This window comes from Trachurus japonicus, chromosome 6 (assembly GCF_045865225.1).
Source record: "Trachurus japonicus isolate A0001 chromosome 6, Traja_1.0".
In the NCBI taxonomy this organism is placed as follows: domain Eukaryota; kingdom Metazoa; phylum Chordata; class Actinopteri; order Carangiformes; family Carangidae; genus Trachurus; species Trachurus japonicus.
The window spans coordinates 26,189,465-26,208,746 of record NC_140912.1 but is presented as its reverse complement, the minus strand read 5'-3'; the positions used below and the strand labels follow the sequence as shown (position 1 = coordinate 26,208,746).

The following is a 19,282-nucleotide window of genomic DNA, read 5'->3' as shown; positions in this document are numbered from 1 at the left end:
AAGTCAGGTGTAATACCTGTTAATTGTCTCAGAATTGATCAGTAACACATATCAGATGTGGCTTTAACTATTGAGAGTCTATTTTAAAACAAAAAACAACAAACAAAACCTGTTTCTCTTTGTTCTCAGTCAAATTCAGATTTGTCATTTCAAATACAGCGATTATCAAATTTCTACAAAGAGCATGACAGTGGAGCAGCACAACTAACTGATCACTAAATGTGGGTTTGATTGCTTTGCTGACATCTGTCATTACACCCCACACCTGTTATTTGGCCTCTAAAATAGCAGCCGTGCATGTGCTGATATCATGGAATAATATCGTGGTTAAATTGCCCATATGTCTGTCTCTCTGTCCATCTGTCTGCCTCAGTGTGAAACTAAACTATGTTTCAGGTCACCGTGCAGATTGTGCCAAAGCTATGAGAAATTGCACACATACACACCGACACACACACACACACACACACACACACACACACATAGTGCTCTCTCTTTGCTGACAGAAGGGCTTGGAGAGTGGGTAATGAGAAAAGGTCCTCATGCATGAAAGCTCACGTCAGCGGCACCGGCCAAACTGACACACACACATAAAACGACGAGTGTGTGATACACCTCTAATAACACCTGTTACAACACTAATCTGAAATCTTTACTCATGCAAATCTCTGTATCCTCTATTTTTCGACTTTTTCCTTGAGTTAATGAAAGTAATAGTCTTATTTCTCTATGAAGACAGTCATGACTCTGCTCTCCCACTTTAATTTTTAGACCTTGAACTAGTCAAACGTCATATTGAAGTAGAAGAGTTAACTTTCCTTGACAAGTTTGACTCATTTCAGATTCTTTTTTTCCATAGGCCGCCTATTTTGAAGAGATAGTTCAACATTTTGGCAAATTGGCCCATTGCCATAATCCCTATAGTCATAGCAGTAGGTTTGTTACCTTTAATTGTCGGTGCAAGCTATTTTTAGAACGGCAGAGCAGAGCCGCGAGCTGCTCAGAGCTACGCTACGGAGGCTCATGGGATTTCTTGGTTTCCCTCATCAAACTCATCAAATACACAATCCAACAACTCCAAAACGCTCTGGTGGACAAGTTGTGACCTGCACATTCACCACGCTATGAGATAATAACAGAACGTTACGAGACAGAGTTGTTTTAGAGGTAAATGCAGAGACTGCTTGCTCAAAAACTGACCCCGACGGGAACGCACATCAGCGGTTTTGCATGAATTTACCTCTAAAACAACTCTGTCTGGTAACAGGTCACAACTTGTCCACCAGAGCGTTTTGGAGTTGTTGGATTGTGTATTTGATGAGTTTGATGAGGGAAACCAAGAAATCCCATTAGCCTCCGTAGCGTAGCTATGAGCAGCTCACGGCTCTGCTCCGCCGTTCTAAAAATAGCTTGCACCGACAATTAAAGGTAACAAACCTACTGCTATGACTATAGGGATTATGGCAATGGGCCAGTTTGCCAAAATGTTGAACTATCCCTTTAACATTGCACACAGCTGTTGTCATAGAGAGCAGGTTGATGTATAGAAGCTGCATCACATGTGCTAATGCAGCCCAGTGGGATCCCAGAGTTCAGATACGTTTTTTTTTCTTTTTTCTTCAGTAGTTCATGTTAGTGTGAAACAAGGCATCACCGTCTCTCTCTTGGCATCTTCAGTTTCTGCAGAAACGGAGGCGTCCAATTCTCTTAATTGGGTGCTTGTCCTCGTTTCACCTCTGCGGTGAGAGGAAAAGATGGAGGGAAGGCTTTCGGAAAAAGTGTCTGCTTGGCAAGTCGTTAAGAGTGAGTGAGAGAAGAGACGAGAAGGGAGCAAAGAGTAAAGTTAGAGTCGTGATCGAGCTGCAAAGAAACAAAATGTCGGTATCTGTTTCCTGCTGGGATGCAGCAGGAAACATCCTCCTCCCATACTTGATCTCTTCGTCGGACTTGTTAGCCGATGTGCAGCCGATACCGATATAGGAATAAACCATTTATCCGTCCTCGTTCCAGTGTATAGATCTGCGCTGTGTGTGTATGTGTGTGTGTGAAAGTCACCGATGTAAATAGAAGCCCAGTGTATTTATATAGGACTGGCAGGCTGCCTGATTGATCTGAAACGTTACACTGCCTGCCCAGCCGGGACTGCGCTGTCCTCGAGACCGCAAAACACACACGCACGTCCTCACACGACATAAACAGGCTCACGGGCGAAAAAAAACTTGCATGCAGATGTATAGTGGCACGTGTTTGTCACACACACAGCGAGAGAGAGAGGGTGAGAGTGAGTGAGGGATGCATATAAACAGCTGCTGAGGTGTTTAGGAGACAGACGACAGTGTGTGTGTTTGTGTTTGAGAGGAAGAGATGCCAATCAAATGTCTGTAGTTTTTTGTGAATGCCGGCGTGTTGTTGCCGCTCCAACAATAATCTGTGGATAAGAGACTAAAAATACTGGATGTGTTGCCTCTGTGCTTTGATTCTCTCTCTCTTTCTCTCTCTGGTGTTTCTTTTTTTTTTTTCCAGTTCCCTCACGTCCTAAACTTCTCCGAATAACTAACTTCTAACTTTTCTAAATTTCACTTTGAAAGGCTGACTCTGTGCCTCTTTGGATTAACGTGTTCAAAAAAAAGTAAAGCTCGGTGTCAAAACACGGCGCTGACAGGAGCTAGCTCTGACACTAGCTCATTAGCATCGAGTCCGCATAAGCTCGCTCTTTTCAAGATCTAGATGAGGTGATCTGCTGTCGAGCCCTTTTTTCGTGCAAATAAAAAAAAAAAACCCAAACAATGCTTCCTTCGCCTTGGGGATGAGTGGGCGAGGTGGGGCCCGGCCGTCGGTTAATCTCTATGGCGTGTCAGGAGGGTTAGCGCCACACTAGCAACAGGCGTTTATAACGGACGGATGGTGATAGATGCAGAGTTTCACATAAGTGTGAGGGTGATGCACACAGTTGTTTGAAGTTGTTGCTGCGTTTGATCCCTCAGTTCTTTATATAGCAGCAGAGTGCTTGTTCACTTTGATTAATTTATATATATATGTGTGTGTGTGTGTTTGTCTGTGTGTGGTTTGTCTATTTGCATTGCCTCACACCGTTTGCCCCAGCCCGTATCTGTCCGTGTGCATCATCAGCCGATTGTTTGCTGGTGTCCTGTCCGTTGTTCTCGGCCGCCCGTCTCTCTCTGTTTGACTTTGTCTGATTTGTCCGTCTGCACAGTCTGTCTGTCTGTCCCCAACTGTCTAATTGTCTTTGAGTCTGTCTGTCTGTCTCTCGGTGTGTGTGTGTGTGTGTGTGTGTGTGTGTGTGTGTGTGTGTGTCCTTGCGTTAGCTGTGGTGAAAGATAGCGTGACATTTAAAACAGCAGGAATAGGCCGCTGCTAGCACTGTGTGTGCCTAAATGTCAGCTTAGCCCACTGGTTATAACCCCCCCCCCCCCTCGCTCCGTCCTGCTCCTCTTCCCTTTGTGTTTTTGTTGTAACCCTCTCCTCAACCACCTGTGTTTCCCTCTAACCTCCCACCTCCATTCTTCCACTGCACATGTGCGACCTATACTTAACTCTTTCTGCGTCCAGATGTGTGTAAATCCATTGCATACTCGTAGTTTCTAAATGCAAATTCACTGACTAATGTATCTGTGTGTGCGTTTGTGTGCATTCAGGATCATCCATGAGGACGGTTTCTCCGGCGACGATGTAAAGCAGTACAAGCCTGTCGTTTACAGCAACACCATCCAATCTCTGGCTGCCATCGTCCGCGCCATGGATACGCTGGGCCTGGAGTATGGAGACAAAGAACGCAAGGTCAGCCCTCCTTGACCACACGCTTAATAAACACATCCGCACACACACACACACACACACACACAACGAACAGTGCAGCACGAGTTAATTATCCAGATTCTATCACTGAATTTCTAGCGTGTCACACAACTCGAACGTGGCAACAGAAACAAGACTGTCACAGATGGAAATGTCCTCAAGATTGTTTTTTTTATCCTCAAGTCTAAAAAAACTGTTGTGTGAATAAGGCTGATTGAGGATGTCAAGCCTCAACGTGACCCACTGAGCTAATGCTCCAAATGCTCGGCTCCCGGTCCTGAATGCAAGCAAGTAGCCGCTGGACGGATGCCATAACGACCGATGGAGTTCAGGGAGAGGGCACCGTGTGCTTTTACACAGAGTTACTGTCTTTCAAACCAAAGCACCAGGAGTCCAGCTCTTGTACTGGCCTTGATAAAGTGTCTCTGGGCAAGATACAGATCTCCTTCCTTTGCTCTGACCTCAAAACACCAACAAAACAGCTCTCTATTCAAATAGGCAGGACTGTATATCACATTATGCCGACTGGGTCACTGCAGCAGGATACTGTATAGTTAACACAGTATTCACACAGTAGCTTGTGTCCGTGCAGTGGATGTGTGTGCACTGTTGCCCCCAAACCACAGGACATGATGGGTCACTGGCTGCTGTGATGAATATGAAATGATGCAAATCAGATGCAAAGTCCTTCACAGTCACTAGATCTCAACCCAGCCGGACCGTTAGGGCAGATTTGGGGCTACCACCATCAAATCCAACAGCTCAATGGCTTGTAGATTCAATATCAAGGCCTAACACTGAACTTTTTTAATTTGTCTGTCCTCACAAAAAGGAAGAGATGTTTGGCTTTTGGATTCACCTAAAATGCACTATAACCTTTACAGTTGAACTTAATTTAACCTTCTCTAAACTTTTGAATGCACACGTCCAATTGTTCAATGTTTCAGTACTTACTGAATAACATGTTGTTCTAGGTAATTAACCACAAACATCACAAGCACCGTCTGATTTAGTGGTTCAGTTGTCATTGAACCACTAAATGTTCTGGTTCAATGACAATTTCTTCTCTCCTCTCTTCAAATTTTGACATCACGAGACCAAGACAACACTTTGATCCAATTGATCAAGTTATTGAGACATTGAGATTTTTGTTGTACTATAGCCACCACTGATGTTAGCTTTTGTTTGATTGCATCCTTCTTCTTAAAAGGCTTTCATGATAGAATATCACTGTAGCAGGAACTGTTTATAGGGATATTCTTGTCAAATATCCCTAACTTTTTGTGAGTAGTGTATGTACAGTGGCCATGCAGTGCACTGTAGGTGGTAGGTGTTACAGTGGAGAGCTGAGGGATGGTGCCAGATCCTTAGCATTAGAGATTAGCATTTTCCACCCACGCTGACGAAGAAATGATGCAGACTGGTTTCTGTTTTTTTTTCCTTCATGCATCAGAAGTTACAGTAAAACATTTGTGCTTATCACAACAAGCGCTCATTTTCTATTAGATTAGATTAGACTGGTTATTAGATTTGAAATATGGATCTCGACCTGAGCAGTTCTGCCTGGTTAAACATGTCTCTTCTTCAGCAGCAGCAGCAGCAGCAGCAGTGTGCAGCTGTGTATCCGTTTCAGGAGTATAACACCCAGTTTCGTTTTTGGTTGTTATCCAACATGAATCTTTCAGGTAGAGACGACGATCCACAGCAGGAAGTGCAACATATCGATCGTTTTTTTCAGATGCGCCGCTTTGTAGATCATTTTGTAAGAAGATATAGTAATAAAAGCAGTGATAGTGACACTTTTATCTTTATTGAGGACATGAAACAGAATCAGAACATGTATTGTCTCTCATTGAAGTTGCAGAAGAGACAAACGCTTTCCTTAAAAGATATTACTTTTATCAGATGCTTTTATGTCACATTTTATGATTTATACAATACATAATTTATACGATCTTTTCCCTCTCGGCATGAGCAGCTACTTTGACTCTTTTATTGAGCGTCGCCTCTTCACCACCACTGGGTCCCTTTTTATTTATTAAAGTGTCTACATCAGCACTTATCAGGGGGGGTTAATGTGAGCGGCTGCCAGCTATATAACCCTGTCATGCTCGTGCCAAAAGTCCCTCATGCCAATCTAAATGAGTTATGCATCTAAGTCCTTTTTAAATCCTAAAGCACACAAGTTCAACGTATGATACGCTAATTGAGAATTATGACTCTAATCCACTGAAGAGCATCAGCTCCGTTTTCAATATGCAGCAATGGAAAGAGGTTAATTAGATATGTAAGGGTGATGAAGACACAGTGTCGCATTATATCAATCTTTCCCCGGCCCTGTGCATCAGTTTCAGGTCCCACGGCTCTCATAATTCAGGCATCTGGAGTTGTCAAGCGGTGATTATGCTAAATGTTTTGGACCCCAGCTCTCAATAGAAAGCCAGCCAGCCAGTCAGCAGCCCAACAAGTAATAGACTCTCCTGGAAACTGCTGACTGACTGACATCTAAAGACGACGTACATTCAAATACAAGCATGTACATTAAATGGTTTCTCTAATCAAGGCTATGTTTGCAGCTCAGACACATGCTCGTATATTAGCATGCAAATCCGGCGGTGAGTGTTGCAACGGGTGTTGGGTGGTGATAGATCGTAACCATCATCACATGACAGGCCCACCACCCCCTCCCCCTTCCTCTCCCTTCCTCCTCCCTGTGGGAAATGCTGGATTATATACAACAAGAGGCGGTTGAGCTCCAGCCTGCACATCAAACGCTGCAGAATAGCTGTTGACAAAGATGTGAAGTGTGATGATGATGATGATGACGAGGATCACGTTGAGCATAGTAATGATGATTAGCGTGTTGTGTTTGAGTCCAATTCACAACAAGGTCCCATTTTGTTTTTGATTTCCAGTTTGACTTCCATTGATTCATTAGAGTTATAGAGAACCAGTGTTGTACAGTAAACCCAGCTGCTGCACATTTGACCTGCTGCATTACAAGAATATTGATATTTATAGTGCAAATGAACTCCAAAGAAGATGTTAACATCTATGCACTATTTATTTGTTTAACATGACCACTGGTTTAGATCAGGGGTGTCAAACTCATTTTAGTTCAGGGGCCACAAACAGTGCAATTTGATCTCAAGTGGGCCGGACCAGTAAAATAATAGCATGAAAAAGAACTTTGAATCTTTTCTCTTTGTTTTAGTACATTATCAAGATGTTTACAGTTAATTCCTTTTACAAAACATATTACGAACAACCTGAAATTTCTTGATAAAAATATGTGCATGTGTGCAAATTTCATCCTGAGGGCCGGTTTTGGCCCGCAGGCCGCACGTTTGACAACCGCTGGTTTAGATGCACAATGCAACAACTACTAGAACATTAAGGGTAGAGTATTTATCTTGGGGATTTTCAATGTCAACCCACTGACAGCCACAGGTTGGTCTTGGGTCGACACTTTTCTTGGATATTAGAACTTCAAACAGGCTTTCTCACTTTGTCTTTTCGTCCTTTTTCTCACACACAAACACACAAACAAGCACCCACACTAACAGACACGTGTCATTGGCTTTAACCTTATCCAAAGGCACAGTATATTTTTAATCACAACGGAGCTATTGATACCCAGAGTAGAGGGCTGAAATAACAGTACAGCTATTGATTAGGATATGATATCTGTGTGTGTTTGTGTGTGTGTGTGTTGGTGCTTGACTTTTGTGTAGCCTATGTGTGTGCGCCGTGTTTGTGCGTTTTAATATATCTTGGTATTGCATTTCTAGTCAGAGGTGAGGAGAAGGGCCCAAGGCGTGACAGATTACCGTTGCTATAGTAGAGTCATTAAAAAATGCAGTGTGTGTGTGTTGGTCAGGTGTTTATCAGTGGTGTGTCAGAGGTTATGGCCTCGTCCACTCCCCTCTCCTCCTCCGTGATGTGTGTATCTCTCTGTTGTGATGCAGTGGATGAGCTGTGTAACCAAATGATGGGAGGGACACACACTAAGATGCAGCAGATGCAGTACTTTATATATTTTTATAAATATAAACTGGGATTAGTGTGAAAAGAATGGAAGTAAAGTGAGAAAAAAAAGTGAACGTGTCTGATTTCACACATTCAGACTACACAGGGTTGTTATAGTGGCTCTTTTATTACTACAGTACACCAGAGCATGGGTGAAAGAAAAAACAAAAAAAACAAACATGCACTGTCAATAGTTGACAGCAAAATCAAAGTCACACCTGTTCCCTCTCCAGGGTGCACTGCCATGTTAATCAGAGGTGTTGGGTTGTGCAGCTGTTACAGCAAATAAACAACTTGTTAGTTTCTCTCCTGAGCAGTTTGCCTTGGCCCTGACCCTGGTGAAACAGCTGAAGCTGCTAAGTTATCTAAACCTGGTCGGCTGAGTTACAAAAGTTAACATGTGGGGTGTGTGTTTCCACCTTCACACAGCTGTGATGTGTAGAATTGGGTGTAGCAATATGGGAGTTGACCTCTGGTTCCTAGAAGTATTTCTCTTCATCCTGTCTACCCCACTTCTGCTTTTTCTTTAAAGGGATAGTTCAACATTTTGGCAAATAATCCCTATAGTCCTAGGAGTAGGTTCGTTACCTTTGACTGTCGGTGCAAGCTATTTTTAGAATGGCGGAGCAGAGCCGCGAGCTGCTCAGAGCTACGCTACGGAGGCTTATAGGATTTCTTGGTTTCCCTCATCAAACTCATCAAATACATAATCCAACAACTCCAAAACGAAACGTTACAAGACAGAGTTGTTTTCGAGGTAAATTCATGCAAAACCGCTGATGCGCGTTCCCATCGGGGCCAGTTTTTCGGCAAGTAGTCTCTGAATTTACCTCTAAAACAACTCTGTCTGGTAACGTTGTGTTATTATCTCATAGCGTGGTGAATGTGCAGGTCACAACTTGTCCACCAGAGCGTTTTGGAGTTGTTGGATTGTGTATTTGATGAGTTTGATGAGGGAAACCAAGAAATCCCATTAGCCTCCGTAGCGTAGCTCTGAGCAGCTCGCGGCTCTGCTCCGCCGTTCTAAAAATAGCTTGCACCGACAATTAAAGGTAACGAACCTACTGCTATGACTATAGGGATTATGGCAATGGGCCAATTTGCCAAAATGTTGAACTATCCCTTTCAGTGATGCCCTTGATGTTACTCAGCACAAACAGACAGGACTGTCCCACATCATGTAACTTACTCACATGCCTTCCCTAATATTTAATTTTTGTATCATGTTTTCAGTTAATGCTACTTCTGCTCTCTCGTTGGTCAAAACCTAACTAAGTCGGATGGGTTCATTGAATAGTATTCCAGTATAATAGACACTGTTTACAATAAAAAGAAAAGGAATTGCTCAGTGTAGTTGTGTTTTAGGACGACGTAAAAAGGTGAAGGATGACAAAAATAAAAGACACAGCTAAAGAAGAGAGATATATTGTAGTCGACAGGAAAGTGAAAAAAAAAGAATGAGAGGGAAAGAGGAAGAAAGTGGATTATTTAAGAGAGAATGGAGGGAATGTGACAGAGGACGAGAAGCAGAGACCGACCGGGCTGAGCTGTGTTTAAACTACACTCTACATTTGACTTCCCCTCAAAGTAACCAGAGGACTTTGAGACATCCTACTACTCACACACCAATAAAAGATGGAGGATAAAACAGCTCCAAACTGGGACACCTATTCCAATGTTAGGAAAGAGAAAAAACAAAACAAAAAAGTAATACAGATCTTTTGCAACTTTGGATTATGCAGATCTAAAATGATTTTTGTGTATTCAATAAGTTGACACCCACTCTTTTTTTCCACTTTCTTTCTGCTTATTTTGTGTCCCCATCGCCATTTATTTCTCTTTTATAATATATTCAACTTTTTTTTTTGTTTTCACCTCTTCTCCTGATGACACCCCCCCATCTGTTTCTCCCAGCCTTGGCTAGTTGCTGTGGCAACCCAGTGTTTTGCCTCCTCTCAACACATTCCGCAAGCCCATGTCCAAGGGCGATGTGACACACACACACACACACATACACACGTAACACTCACACAGTGATAGCGTGCTTGAAATAGATTGCATGTTGTCACTGCCGCATGAATCTTCAAACAGTTTTCACTCAGGTTTCAAAGACGATCCTCTCATCACCGCACAGATTCTGAATAATTGTCAAAATCTCTGCAGGCATTTTGCTCCTAATAAAAACTTAATTCAGATTCTGAGTGGTTTCCAGTTACTACTAATTGGCTTTTCACAGCAGTTCTCAATCAGCAAAGCATCTGTAACTAGGTCTACATCATCCATTTTTGTGCATTATATTATAGTTTGGATGGTGGTTTCTTTCTTCATCCACTCTAATGCCCAAAATTTGTAAGCAAAACTTTGTGCTGCATATTTTATCTAGCATCTCTGGCTAATTAGCGCCTACACCCGTAACCTAACCCAGTGTTATCTCTAAGGAGCATTTCATTCATGGGGTTATGTTATGTTTGAAATAAGCCACATTATCCACTGTTTAGTGTTTTTCTACTCTGTGGGGCTGAGCTTAGATCTTGGATCTTACAATGTTAGACTAACATTAACAGCTGTGTTGGGCTCCATTGGATTTCGGCGTAGTGTAAATACCAGAAATTTCAGCTGTGTGCCCTAGTCGCACTGACCTAACGCAGTGGTCAGTCCTCATCTTATAACCTGCTCTTAAAAGTACAACATACTGGTAGAAAGTATGAATAATAAAGCACAAAAGTAACATTAACATTGTCCTTCTCTAAGCACCTAAACAGGTTTGTGTATATACTTTTATAAAACTAGGACTTACTAATTATACTGTACATATATATACAATATAATGCAGTTTCTGTTTTTCCATTCATATTTAGGGTGCATTTTTAATTTTTAATTAAAATAAACAGAAAATATTTCATCATTACATAAAAAACAGTCTATTAAACATTTATATTTGTCTGTGCATAGAAATGTTGCTTATATATCTATAAGGACTAACACTAGTGCTGTATATTGGTCCTAAATTGTTAAGGCACAGCTGAGTTTTCTTTCACCTCCGCTGTACTGGATGTACAGGACTCCTTTTGAGTAGCGGCAGTGGATCGTAAGAATGAGCCTGGAGCAGTAACTGGCTTTTATTTATTTAATTTTTTTTCTGATTGTGCACCAGCTTGTGCATTACTGATGCATCGGCCTCAGGCTTTACATTCTATACAGTAATTGCTTCAATGCGTCCTAACAATTCACCAGCCTTACATTATGTGTGTGCATGTATGCTCAACCTTATTTGTTTAAAGCCTAGGCAGTAGTAGACAAACACACACACGCTGCACAAACAACACAAGCTGGAGATGTGGATCAACTCAGTTCAAGATATTTATTTACATTCTGTTGCAGCTTCCTAAGATTTTACCATATTAGCTTATTTCTTTGTTGTCTTTCTAAACAACAGACACAACGGGGTGTAGACGAATAGTTTCCACTTCAGCCTTTTCATTTTCAAAATATTTGAGTTGGACTGATTCATCCCTCTCTCTTTTCATCGCTCGCTGTTTTTGTGGCATCTGATGGACACAATTGTAAGTAAGACAGAGGGACGGATGAAGAGAAGGAAATGAAGGAAGCAGCTGCTGCTCAACGGCAGCATGCCGTACGCGCACGTGTACGCACACACACACAGCATCTGATAACAGAAAAACACTTTGTGTCTCGATGGACTTTCAAACAGCAAGCGAGAGAAAGGGAAGTAGACCAGAGGGAGATGGAGGGAACACGAGGAAAGACAAGAGCAGACGAGAGTCACAGAAAATGGGATGGAGAGGAGAGGTAGCTGCCAGACAGACAGGTTGCTTCCTGCTGTTGTGGAAATCAGAATATTTATCCTCAAGCGTTTGTGTGAATGAGCTCTAAGGGGGAACGGTTCGTGAATTCTGATGATGACGTTCAAGACGACGACCTCCACAGGGATGCAACGTCAATTTTGTTAAAGGTGACGCTAGATATGACAAGTTTGTGGCCCATCATCATTGAATAACCAGTTTCTTTTTTGTGAAATGTTGCAGAGAAATACTTGTAGCCCAATAGGAAATAGGAACATATCTTGTTTTGTTTTTTTAGTGAGTATACTGTAAAAGATAAACTTGATATTTTTTTAAATGCAAACTAACCTTGCAAAGACGCCAAACTTTTATAACTCCAACTCCAACTTCATTCTTTTGTGTTTCCTGACCTCTGCAGCGCCCTCCAACTTCATCATGCGACACATTGATAGTTCTTCCAGCCGTCAGTTTTTCTTCATGGAAAAGAGAAAAAAAAATCAAATTACATCTCGGCAACAACCTTAATATAGTTTTTGTAAAATTGGTAAAATTATCCCAGAGCCTAGGTGGCTCCTCTGTCACACCAGGTTAAATATCAACAGATCACATGAGAAGAAACCTGCACTAAATAGACTATGAGTTCTCTCTCCTCATCCATTAGACAGACAAATCTGATATACAGTATCAGGCTTGGGATGTTAGAGGAGTAATTATCTCGCCTTAAAGAAAAAAAAAAAATCTAGACTATGTCAGACGCTTATCTTTTTAAAATGCATGAAATTGCATGCAGCGATTTAATTTTGATTCTATAGATTCAGCAATTGCAATACATTGGATTTTGAAATGACTGTATGATGACACAGTATGGTTTCTCATAGCTCTGTGCTAGAGTGCTAATTTCATGGAAGTGGCTTTTGTGTCTGCTGATAAGAGGCCATTCACAACATACAGACGGGGAGCATACATCAGTCCGACGGCTCATTTCTCCGACTACCCATTCTACAGTGTTAAGGTTAGGTTTAGGGTAAGGTTAAGGGTTAGGGCTACTTAAAGGTTGAATATGTAGAATATTTATTAAAAGCTATATTTTTTCAAAAATAATACATCCATGGGGCCTTTAGAGGGGTACAGAATGAAAGTATTGCTTTTCCATAAAAAAAATTTTTTTAGTCTGAATTATTATTTTTATTTTTTTTGACGGGCTCGACAATGACTTTCTGTCAACGTTCTGTTTACATTCGTACCTGCCTGTAGCCGACATGTGGCTCAGTTCTCCGCTGTTTTCCTGCCTCCTCCCGGTCCTATGCGTTTGTTTCCAACCAAGCCTTTTTAATAATCAATCGGTGGATCAATGGATTATCATATACTTGTTAGGATGGGTGTATTTGTGTAGTCTTATCTGTCATAAACACGTTTATCGTCGCGGACTTTCGGTGCCACGGAGCTCCTTTTTTTTTTTTTTTTTCCAACTTGACGAGAGCAGTGACAGCGGAGGCTCTGAGGCTCAGAGCAGCAGCGGTGTGGAAGGCAGAGAGCCTCCACTCTCCCTGTAACAAGCTACAAGTCATTTATTATGCTGTTAATGACGGTAAAAATGAAACATAAGGTAAATATCCTGCTTAGCTCTCCTCCTCTGCTGTCCTCTGTTCAGAGCGGAGTCCCTAGCAACGGCCCATTTTGCCTAGCAACGGTCTGGCAATCGACTGCTGGAATTCTTTTTCTGTTGTTTTTCTTGTAATTCTACATAGTCAACCTTTAAGTCGGAGAAATGGGAGGTCGGACTAATGGACGCAAAAATAACGAAATTTATGGTCGGAGAAATGGGTAGTCGGACAGACGTCATGCGCCCCATACAGACGAGATCTCGGCCACAAATGTACTGTAATGTCGTTATGTAAAATCAACTGGTCAAATTGTCCAGATGCCACTGTGCAGTGAGGTCATTGTTAAAGGGATAGTTCAACATTTTGGAAATTGGCCCATTGCCATAATCCCTCTAGTTTTGAGAATAGGTTCGTTACTTTTAATTGTCAGTGCAAGCTGTTTTTAGAACGGTGGAGCAGAGCCGCGAGCTGCTCAGAGCTACGCTACGGAGACTATTGGGATTTCTTGGTTTCCCTCATCAAACTCATCAAATACACAATCCAACAACTCCAAAAACGCTCTGGTGGACAAGTTGTGACCTGCACATTCACCACGCTATGAGATAATAACGAAACGTTACGAGACAGAGTTGTTTTAGAGGTAAATGCAGAGACTGCTTGCTGAAAAACTGTCCCCAATGGGAACGCGCATCAGCGGTTTTGCATGAATTTACCTCTAAAACAACTCTGTCTTGTAACGTTCTGTTATTATCTCATAGCGTGGTGAATGTGCAGGTTACAACTTGTCCACCAGAGCTTTTTGGAGACAATTTGTCAAAATGTTGAACTATCCCTTTACTTAAATAGTAACAAAATGCAACTTCACAATGGAGAAAATGATGTCAAACTGTTTTTCCTGCTGGTTTACTGACCCAAAAAATGTGTCTGACCCATTTTCTGTCCACAAATAAACAGTTTGAGAAAAGAGGCACACATTTCCCATCATAATAATGATATAATATATAATATAATATAATAAATTATAAAAGCTGATATTAACCGACTTCATAATAATAACAAACAAAAAGCACAGGTGTCGTCCACCAGGTGTGTCACGGATCAGATCTATATGAACGGGTTAAAGATGGACATTGATGATGCTGCATGTGACCTTTGGCCTGGTCACAGCTTTGTAATCATAACTGAACGTGGCGACACACATCACCAGGCCTTAATGTGTGTGTGTGTGAGTGTGTGTGTTAGCCAAAGCCTGTGACACACACACACACTTGACATGGTTATTGATCAGCATATGTGAAGCTTTGAATTGGCTCTATGTGTGTGTGTGTGTGTGTGTGTATCATTATAGATTCCCTCCAGCCAGGTTAAGAAGGTCATTGTATAGACACACGCACACACATACTCACTGGTAGATGTTTGAAGTTTTTGTGTGTGTCTGTGTGTTGTTGAGAGACCGTGTGTGTGTTTGAAGTGTGCGTCAGTCTGCCACCATCCTGCAGTGCTGAGCTGCCTTTGATTTTTTTTTCCCGCACACACACACACCTCTCCCCCTCTCTCTCTCTCTCCCTCCCTTTCCTCCCTCCCCTCCTCATCCTCTTGTTATTTTCAGCATCCTCCTTTTGTCTCTCCCCTCCTCACATCCTCTCTCCTTTATATTCCCCCTCTCTCCTCCCCTCCTCCTCCTCTCTGCCTGTCCCTCTTCCTCACTTCCTTCCTCATATCATCGTTTCACCTTTTTCCTCTCTTGTCCTTCCTCCTCTTCTCCGCCACCTCCCTCTCTCCTGTTTCCTATTACTTTTATCTCTCTTTTAATTTCCCCCGCTTGTCTCTTCACCTTCCCTCCTTGTTAATGCCATCACAGCAGTTGTCACTTCCCATATATATCTATATTTCTTTCCTAAAACCTAGCGAGCCGTTCCTCTCCATCCATCCATCCATCCAGTCAAACCCAATAGATCAACTCATGAGCTCTCTATAAAGCGACTGATTGGCTCGTTCAATCAATTCATCAAGACATTCAATCTGCGCGCTGCTGCGTTGAGAGGTCATTAGTCTCTTGGATAATGCAGCTGGCTAATTAACACACACACACACACACACACACACACACACACACACACACACACACGTGGATTTTTAGGCCAGCTGTGTGTGTGTGTGTGTGTGTGTAATGGAGAGTGCCGAGAGAAAAGAGTCTGCATCATGAAAGTGAGATTGTCACAGCAGAGAAATGAACCGTATCCTAGCAACAGAGAGGATACCTGAGATTTGGGTGGGTGGGGAGGGGCGAGTGAGTGTTATTTCTGTGCCTTTTGTCTCCATGTGTGACTATAATTATCACACAGTGTCCTTTTTTTTTTTTTTTTTTTTTTAATGATGTATACTGTAGCTGTAGCTTTAGCTCCTCTCACTGTATCTGTATCTGTATCCGTGAGCAACAACATCCCATCGCTCCGTTGGCCCTCGCTTCAGCGGTTGGTTTCACCATCCTGTTGTTATAACCTTTATTTAAACTCGGAAATATCTTTAGGAGCAACCTCATTTGCAATATAGCCGAGACAAAACACAAAACGTTTGAAGCATACATAAGCATATCCGAAATCCAAAATACCAAAAAAGTAAAAGTGACAAAGATAAATTGAAAACAGAGAAGTCTAGTTAAAAAACAGGAGCAGTTGGAGGTAAAATAAGATGCAGTTAATGGATTTAAATTGTCCTAATGATAAAAGTGTGGTAAGTTTCAGATGGTTTTGCAGATTTTCTCCGGCAACAGTAAGAAAAACTGGACTTTCCGAATTCAGTATTAACAGAGGGAACCTGCAGTGTGTGAGCCAGTCCTTTGACCGTGTATGATAGAGACTTGCATTAAAAGATATTAAAGAGTTAATATAGGATGGTAAAAGGCCAGTGAGAGCTTTAAAAATAAATAAAACCCAGTGTCTATCACGCCTGTTTGATAGCGAGGGCCATTCAACTTTAGGATACAGGTCACAATGATAGGACAATGATAGGAATCTCAGGGCTGAATGATAAACGGTATAAAATGTCTCCATAATCTAAAACTGACATAAAAGTTGCCTCAATAAGTTTCTTCCTGCAATGAAGAGGAAAGAATGATTTGTTTCTGTCTACGTTTGGCACCCGGTTCTCCTCGCTCGCCCCACCACCGCCGTCCAAACACACACCAGTTTTGCTTAATTGGCCACTCTAAATTGCCCCGTAGGTGTGAATGTGAGTATTTAAAAAAAAAAAAAAAAAAAAAAATCTGTGTCTGTGTGTGTGCTCGAGTCCCTGTCCAGATAGACAGACTGGGCAAAAAAAAACAAAAAAACACTGCATGCTGGGAGAGGCGCCAGCGTCCTGTGACCTTGAACAGGCTTAAGCGGTTTAGAAAATGGATGGATGGATGGATGGATGGATGGATGTCTGACTCAGCACATCTCAGAGATCCTCACTGTGGAGGAGGAGGAGGAAACAAGTGGGATACGTTTCCCCAAGAGAGAGAGGCTGTGTGTGTGTGTGTGTGTGTGTGTCGTTAAAATGTCAGGTTACAAGGCTGTTGTGTTTGTTGCCATGCCAACAAAATGGCAGCACAACCGGTTGCCATGTTAATTGTTGACATTAATGGTCCCCAGAGGATGAATCCTAACGACCGTGGTGGTTGTCCCCCAGCGCCATCTTTGTAGGATTTTTATTTATTGTGAAATGTCGGGTTCATGTTTGTCTTCCTTCATTTTCAAAAATATAGATTTGTCTCATATTTAAAATGTCAACACGCTGAACCCAGGAGAAGATTACATCCAAACATTAACATGAAACTGTTACTGGGGGCGTATTTATATGCTAATATTAGCATTTATCTCAATGGCATCTGCATGACTAGTATTATACTTTCCACATCACTGAGGGTCTGTGGATGTTAAACTGAGGTCTTATTCAGTGTTTCTTTGCTTCATGTAAGTGTTTCAGTCTTTGCAGAAAATCACTAAAATATTAAGTGAAATGTCATATTTGAGAAAGAAAAGCATTAAATATGAATGTTTGATAGCTGGGAGAAGTAAAATTTTAGCTTTTTTTGTGTGTGAATTGACTCTTTTATTAATCAACTAATAATCTCTTCACTTTTACACGCTCACTGATTCAATACGTCACAGAGGGTCTCCAGGTTTTTCTGTGAGTGTTGCTGGTTGTTTCTGCTCCTGAGACTCACTCTGGATGTTTTTGACTTCAATTAGCTGCAGCCTCTCATTGCATTACCCTTGTGTCTTCCCCTATGTGTGTGTGTGTGTGTAACTGTGTGCGAACCAACAGTGCCTTTTAGATAAAGTCTGCAAAACACGTCAGAGTGCATAACATCAGAAAGGCTCAGAGTCGGCCCTGTAGGGGAGGCAACATATACACACAACTAGCTCTCTACCAGAGCTCTATGAATTGCCCTGTAGCTCTCTAAAACCACACACACACACGCACATGCACACACACACACACACACACACACACACACACACACACACACACACACACACACACACACACACACACACACACACACACAATACACAGCCTCTCTCTCTCTCTCTCTGTGCAGCTAACCTCCTCGCTGCGCTTGCCAGACTGGTGCTGCCAGCATCATATGACAGGCACATGGACCTGTCTCACCACCACGCCATGCCACAACAACACTGCACTGCTTAGAACAGGACCATGATGCCTTGCTGCTACCGTCGCCCCTGGTTACCCAGCCCGCCAATCATTAGCGTTGGTTTGCTCAGCAGAGGGGGGGAAAAAAACAACAAAAAAACCCCACTCACACTTCCAGAAATCTAACTAGTATGCATGTGTGAGCTGATCAAAACCTTTTATAGACAAACTTTGGAAAAATAAATTAAATCACAAATTTTTCCAGTTTATTTTTTGTAAAGAATCATTTAGAGCAGGGGTCTTTAACGTTTTTCAGGCCAAGGACCCCTACCTTATTAAAAAAATGTGTATTATATTAAACTGGGCCCAGTAGGCTACCGTATAAACGTAGCTTGTTATTGTGCATTCAATACTAACATATTCAAATAATACACAGGTTCATATATTCATGTTTTTTCTAAACGTGTACAAGGTACAGAACAGAGTAGGGGGCCGTCCCTCTGCCATTTATAAACACATTGTTCACTGATGCCAATGTCGATATCAACAATGTCTGTCAACGGCATGTAATCATGCAGACAAGCTATTCAAATTGATGTTTTTATTTGAAACATAAATGTGGAAACTTAAAGGGACATTGTGTAACTTCTCCTGTTATCTATCCACGAAAATCGATTATTTCGTTCAAAAGTCTGTTTTGCATTAATCAGTAATCCCCCCCATCAACAAACTGAAGTGTTCCTTTCAGCTCTGAATTTGCCGTTCATATCGTTCATATCTCCATGGAGCGGGTAAGCTCGGTGTTCGCTGCCATGTTGTGTTGGCATGTTTTTACGTTCAGTGGCAGCGTGACGGTAGGAAACCACGGAAACTCAGCGGAGACACTGGAGCTGTCGGCTCAAGTCGAGGTGGCGTCTGTGAAAAGTCACCACGGTAACGCAGTGAGGGGGAACGGAGCGTTACACTGATGTTGCATTCACGTGTAACAAACCAGATGTCATTTTAGTCACAGAAGTCGGGAGAAAGCCGGTAAAACGTGGGTCTGGTAAACAATACGACATCGCCATGACAACATATTGTCACGTGTATTGTTTTGCCTCGTGCTGACGGACCACTTGTTTACATAGAGGCTTGTTTATGCCGTTATACGTGCAGCAGCTGTCGTCCGTCTGCCGTCTGCCCAATTTCATGTGAATGCAGCATGAAAAATACGATTTGAGTTGCTTGCGATATACAACCGCAACGCTAGATGGGAGTAATTCCTACACAATGTACCTTTAAAGATATAAAACATTGTCTAATCAACCCAAAAATTCCACGACCCCCCCCTGCAGCACCTCCGTGGACCCCCTAGGGGTCACGGACCCCCTGTTGAAGACCTCTGAGAGA

General features: G+C 42.1%; 1 protein-coding gene across 3 annotated transcripts in view; it reads left to right on the top strand.

Annotated features, from left to right (window-relative positions):
• Positions 1 to 19,282, top strand: part of gnao1a (guanine nucleotide binding protein (G protein), alpha activating activity polypeptide O, a) — a 107,975-nt gene that overhangs the window by 23,584 nt on the left and 65,109 nt on the right. For all 3 annotated transcript variants that reach the window (XM_085780034.1, XM_085780036.1, XM_085780035.1), the window contains exon 3: positions 3,657 to 3,798. In XM_085780034.1, the coding sequence (XP_085636160.1) occupies positions 3,657 to 3,798 (142 nt within the window). The remainder of the gene's footprint in view (positions 1 to 3,656; positions 3,799 to 19,282) is intronic.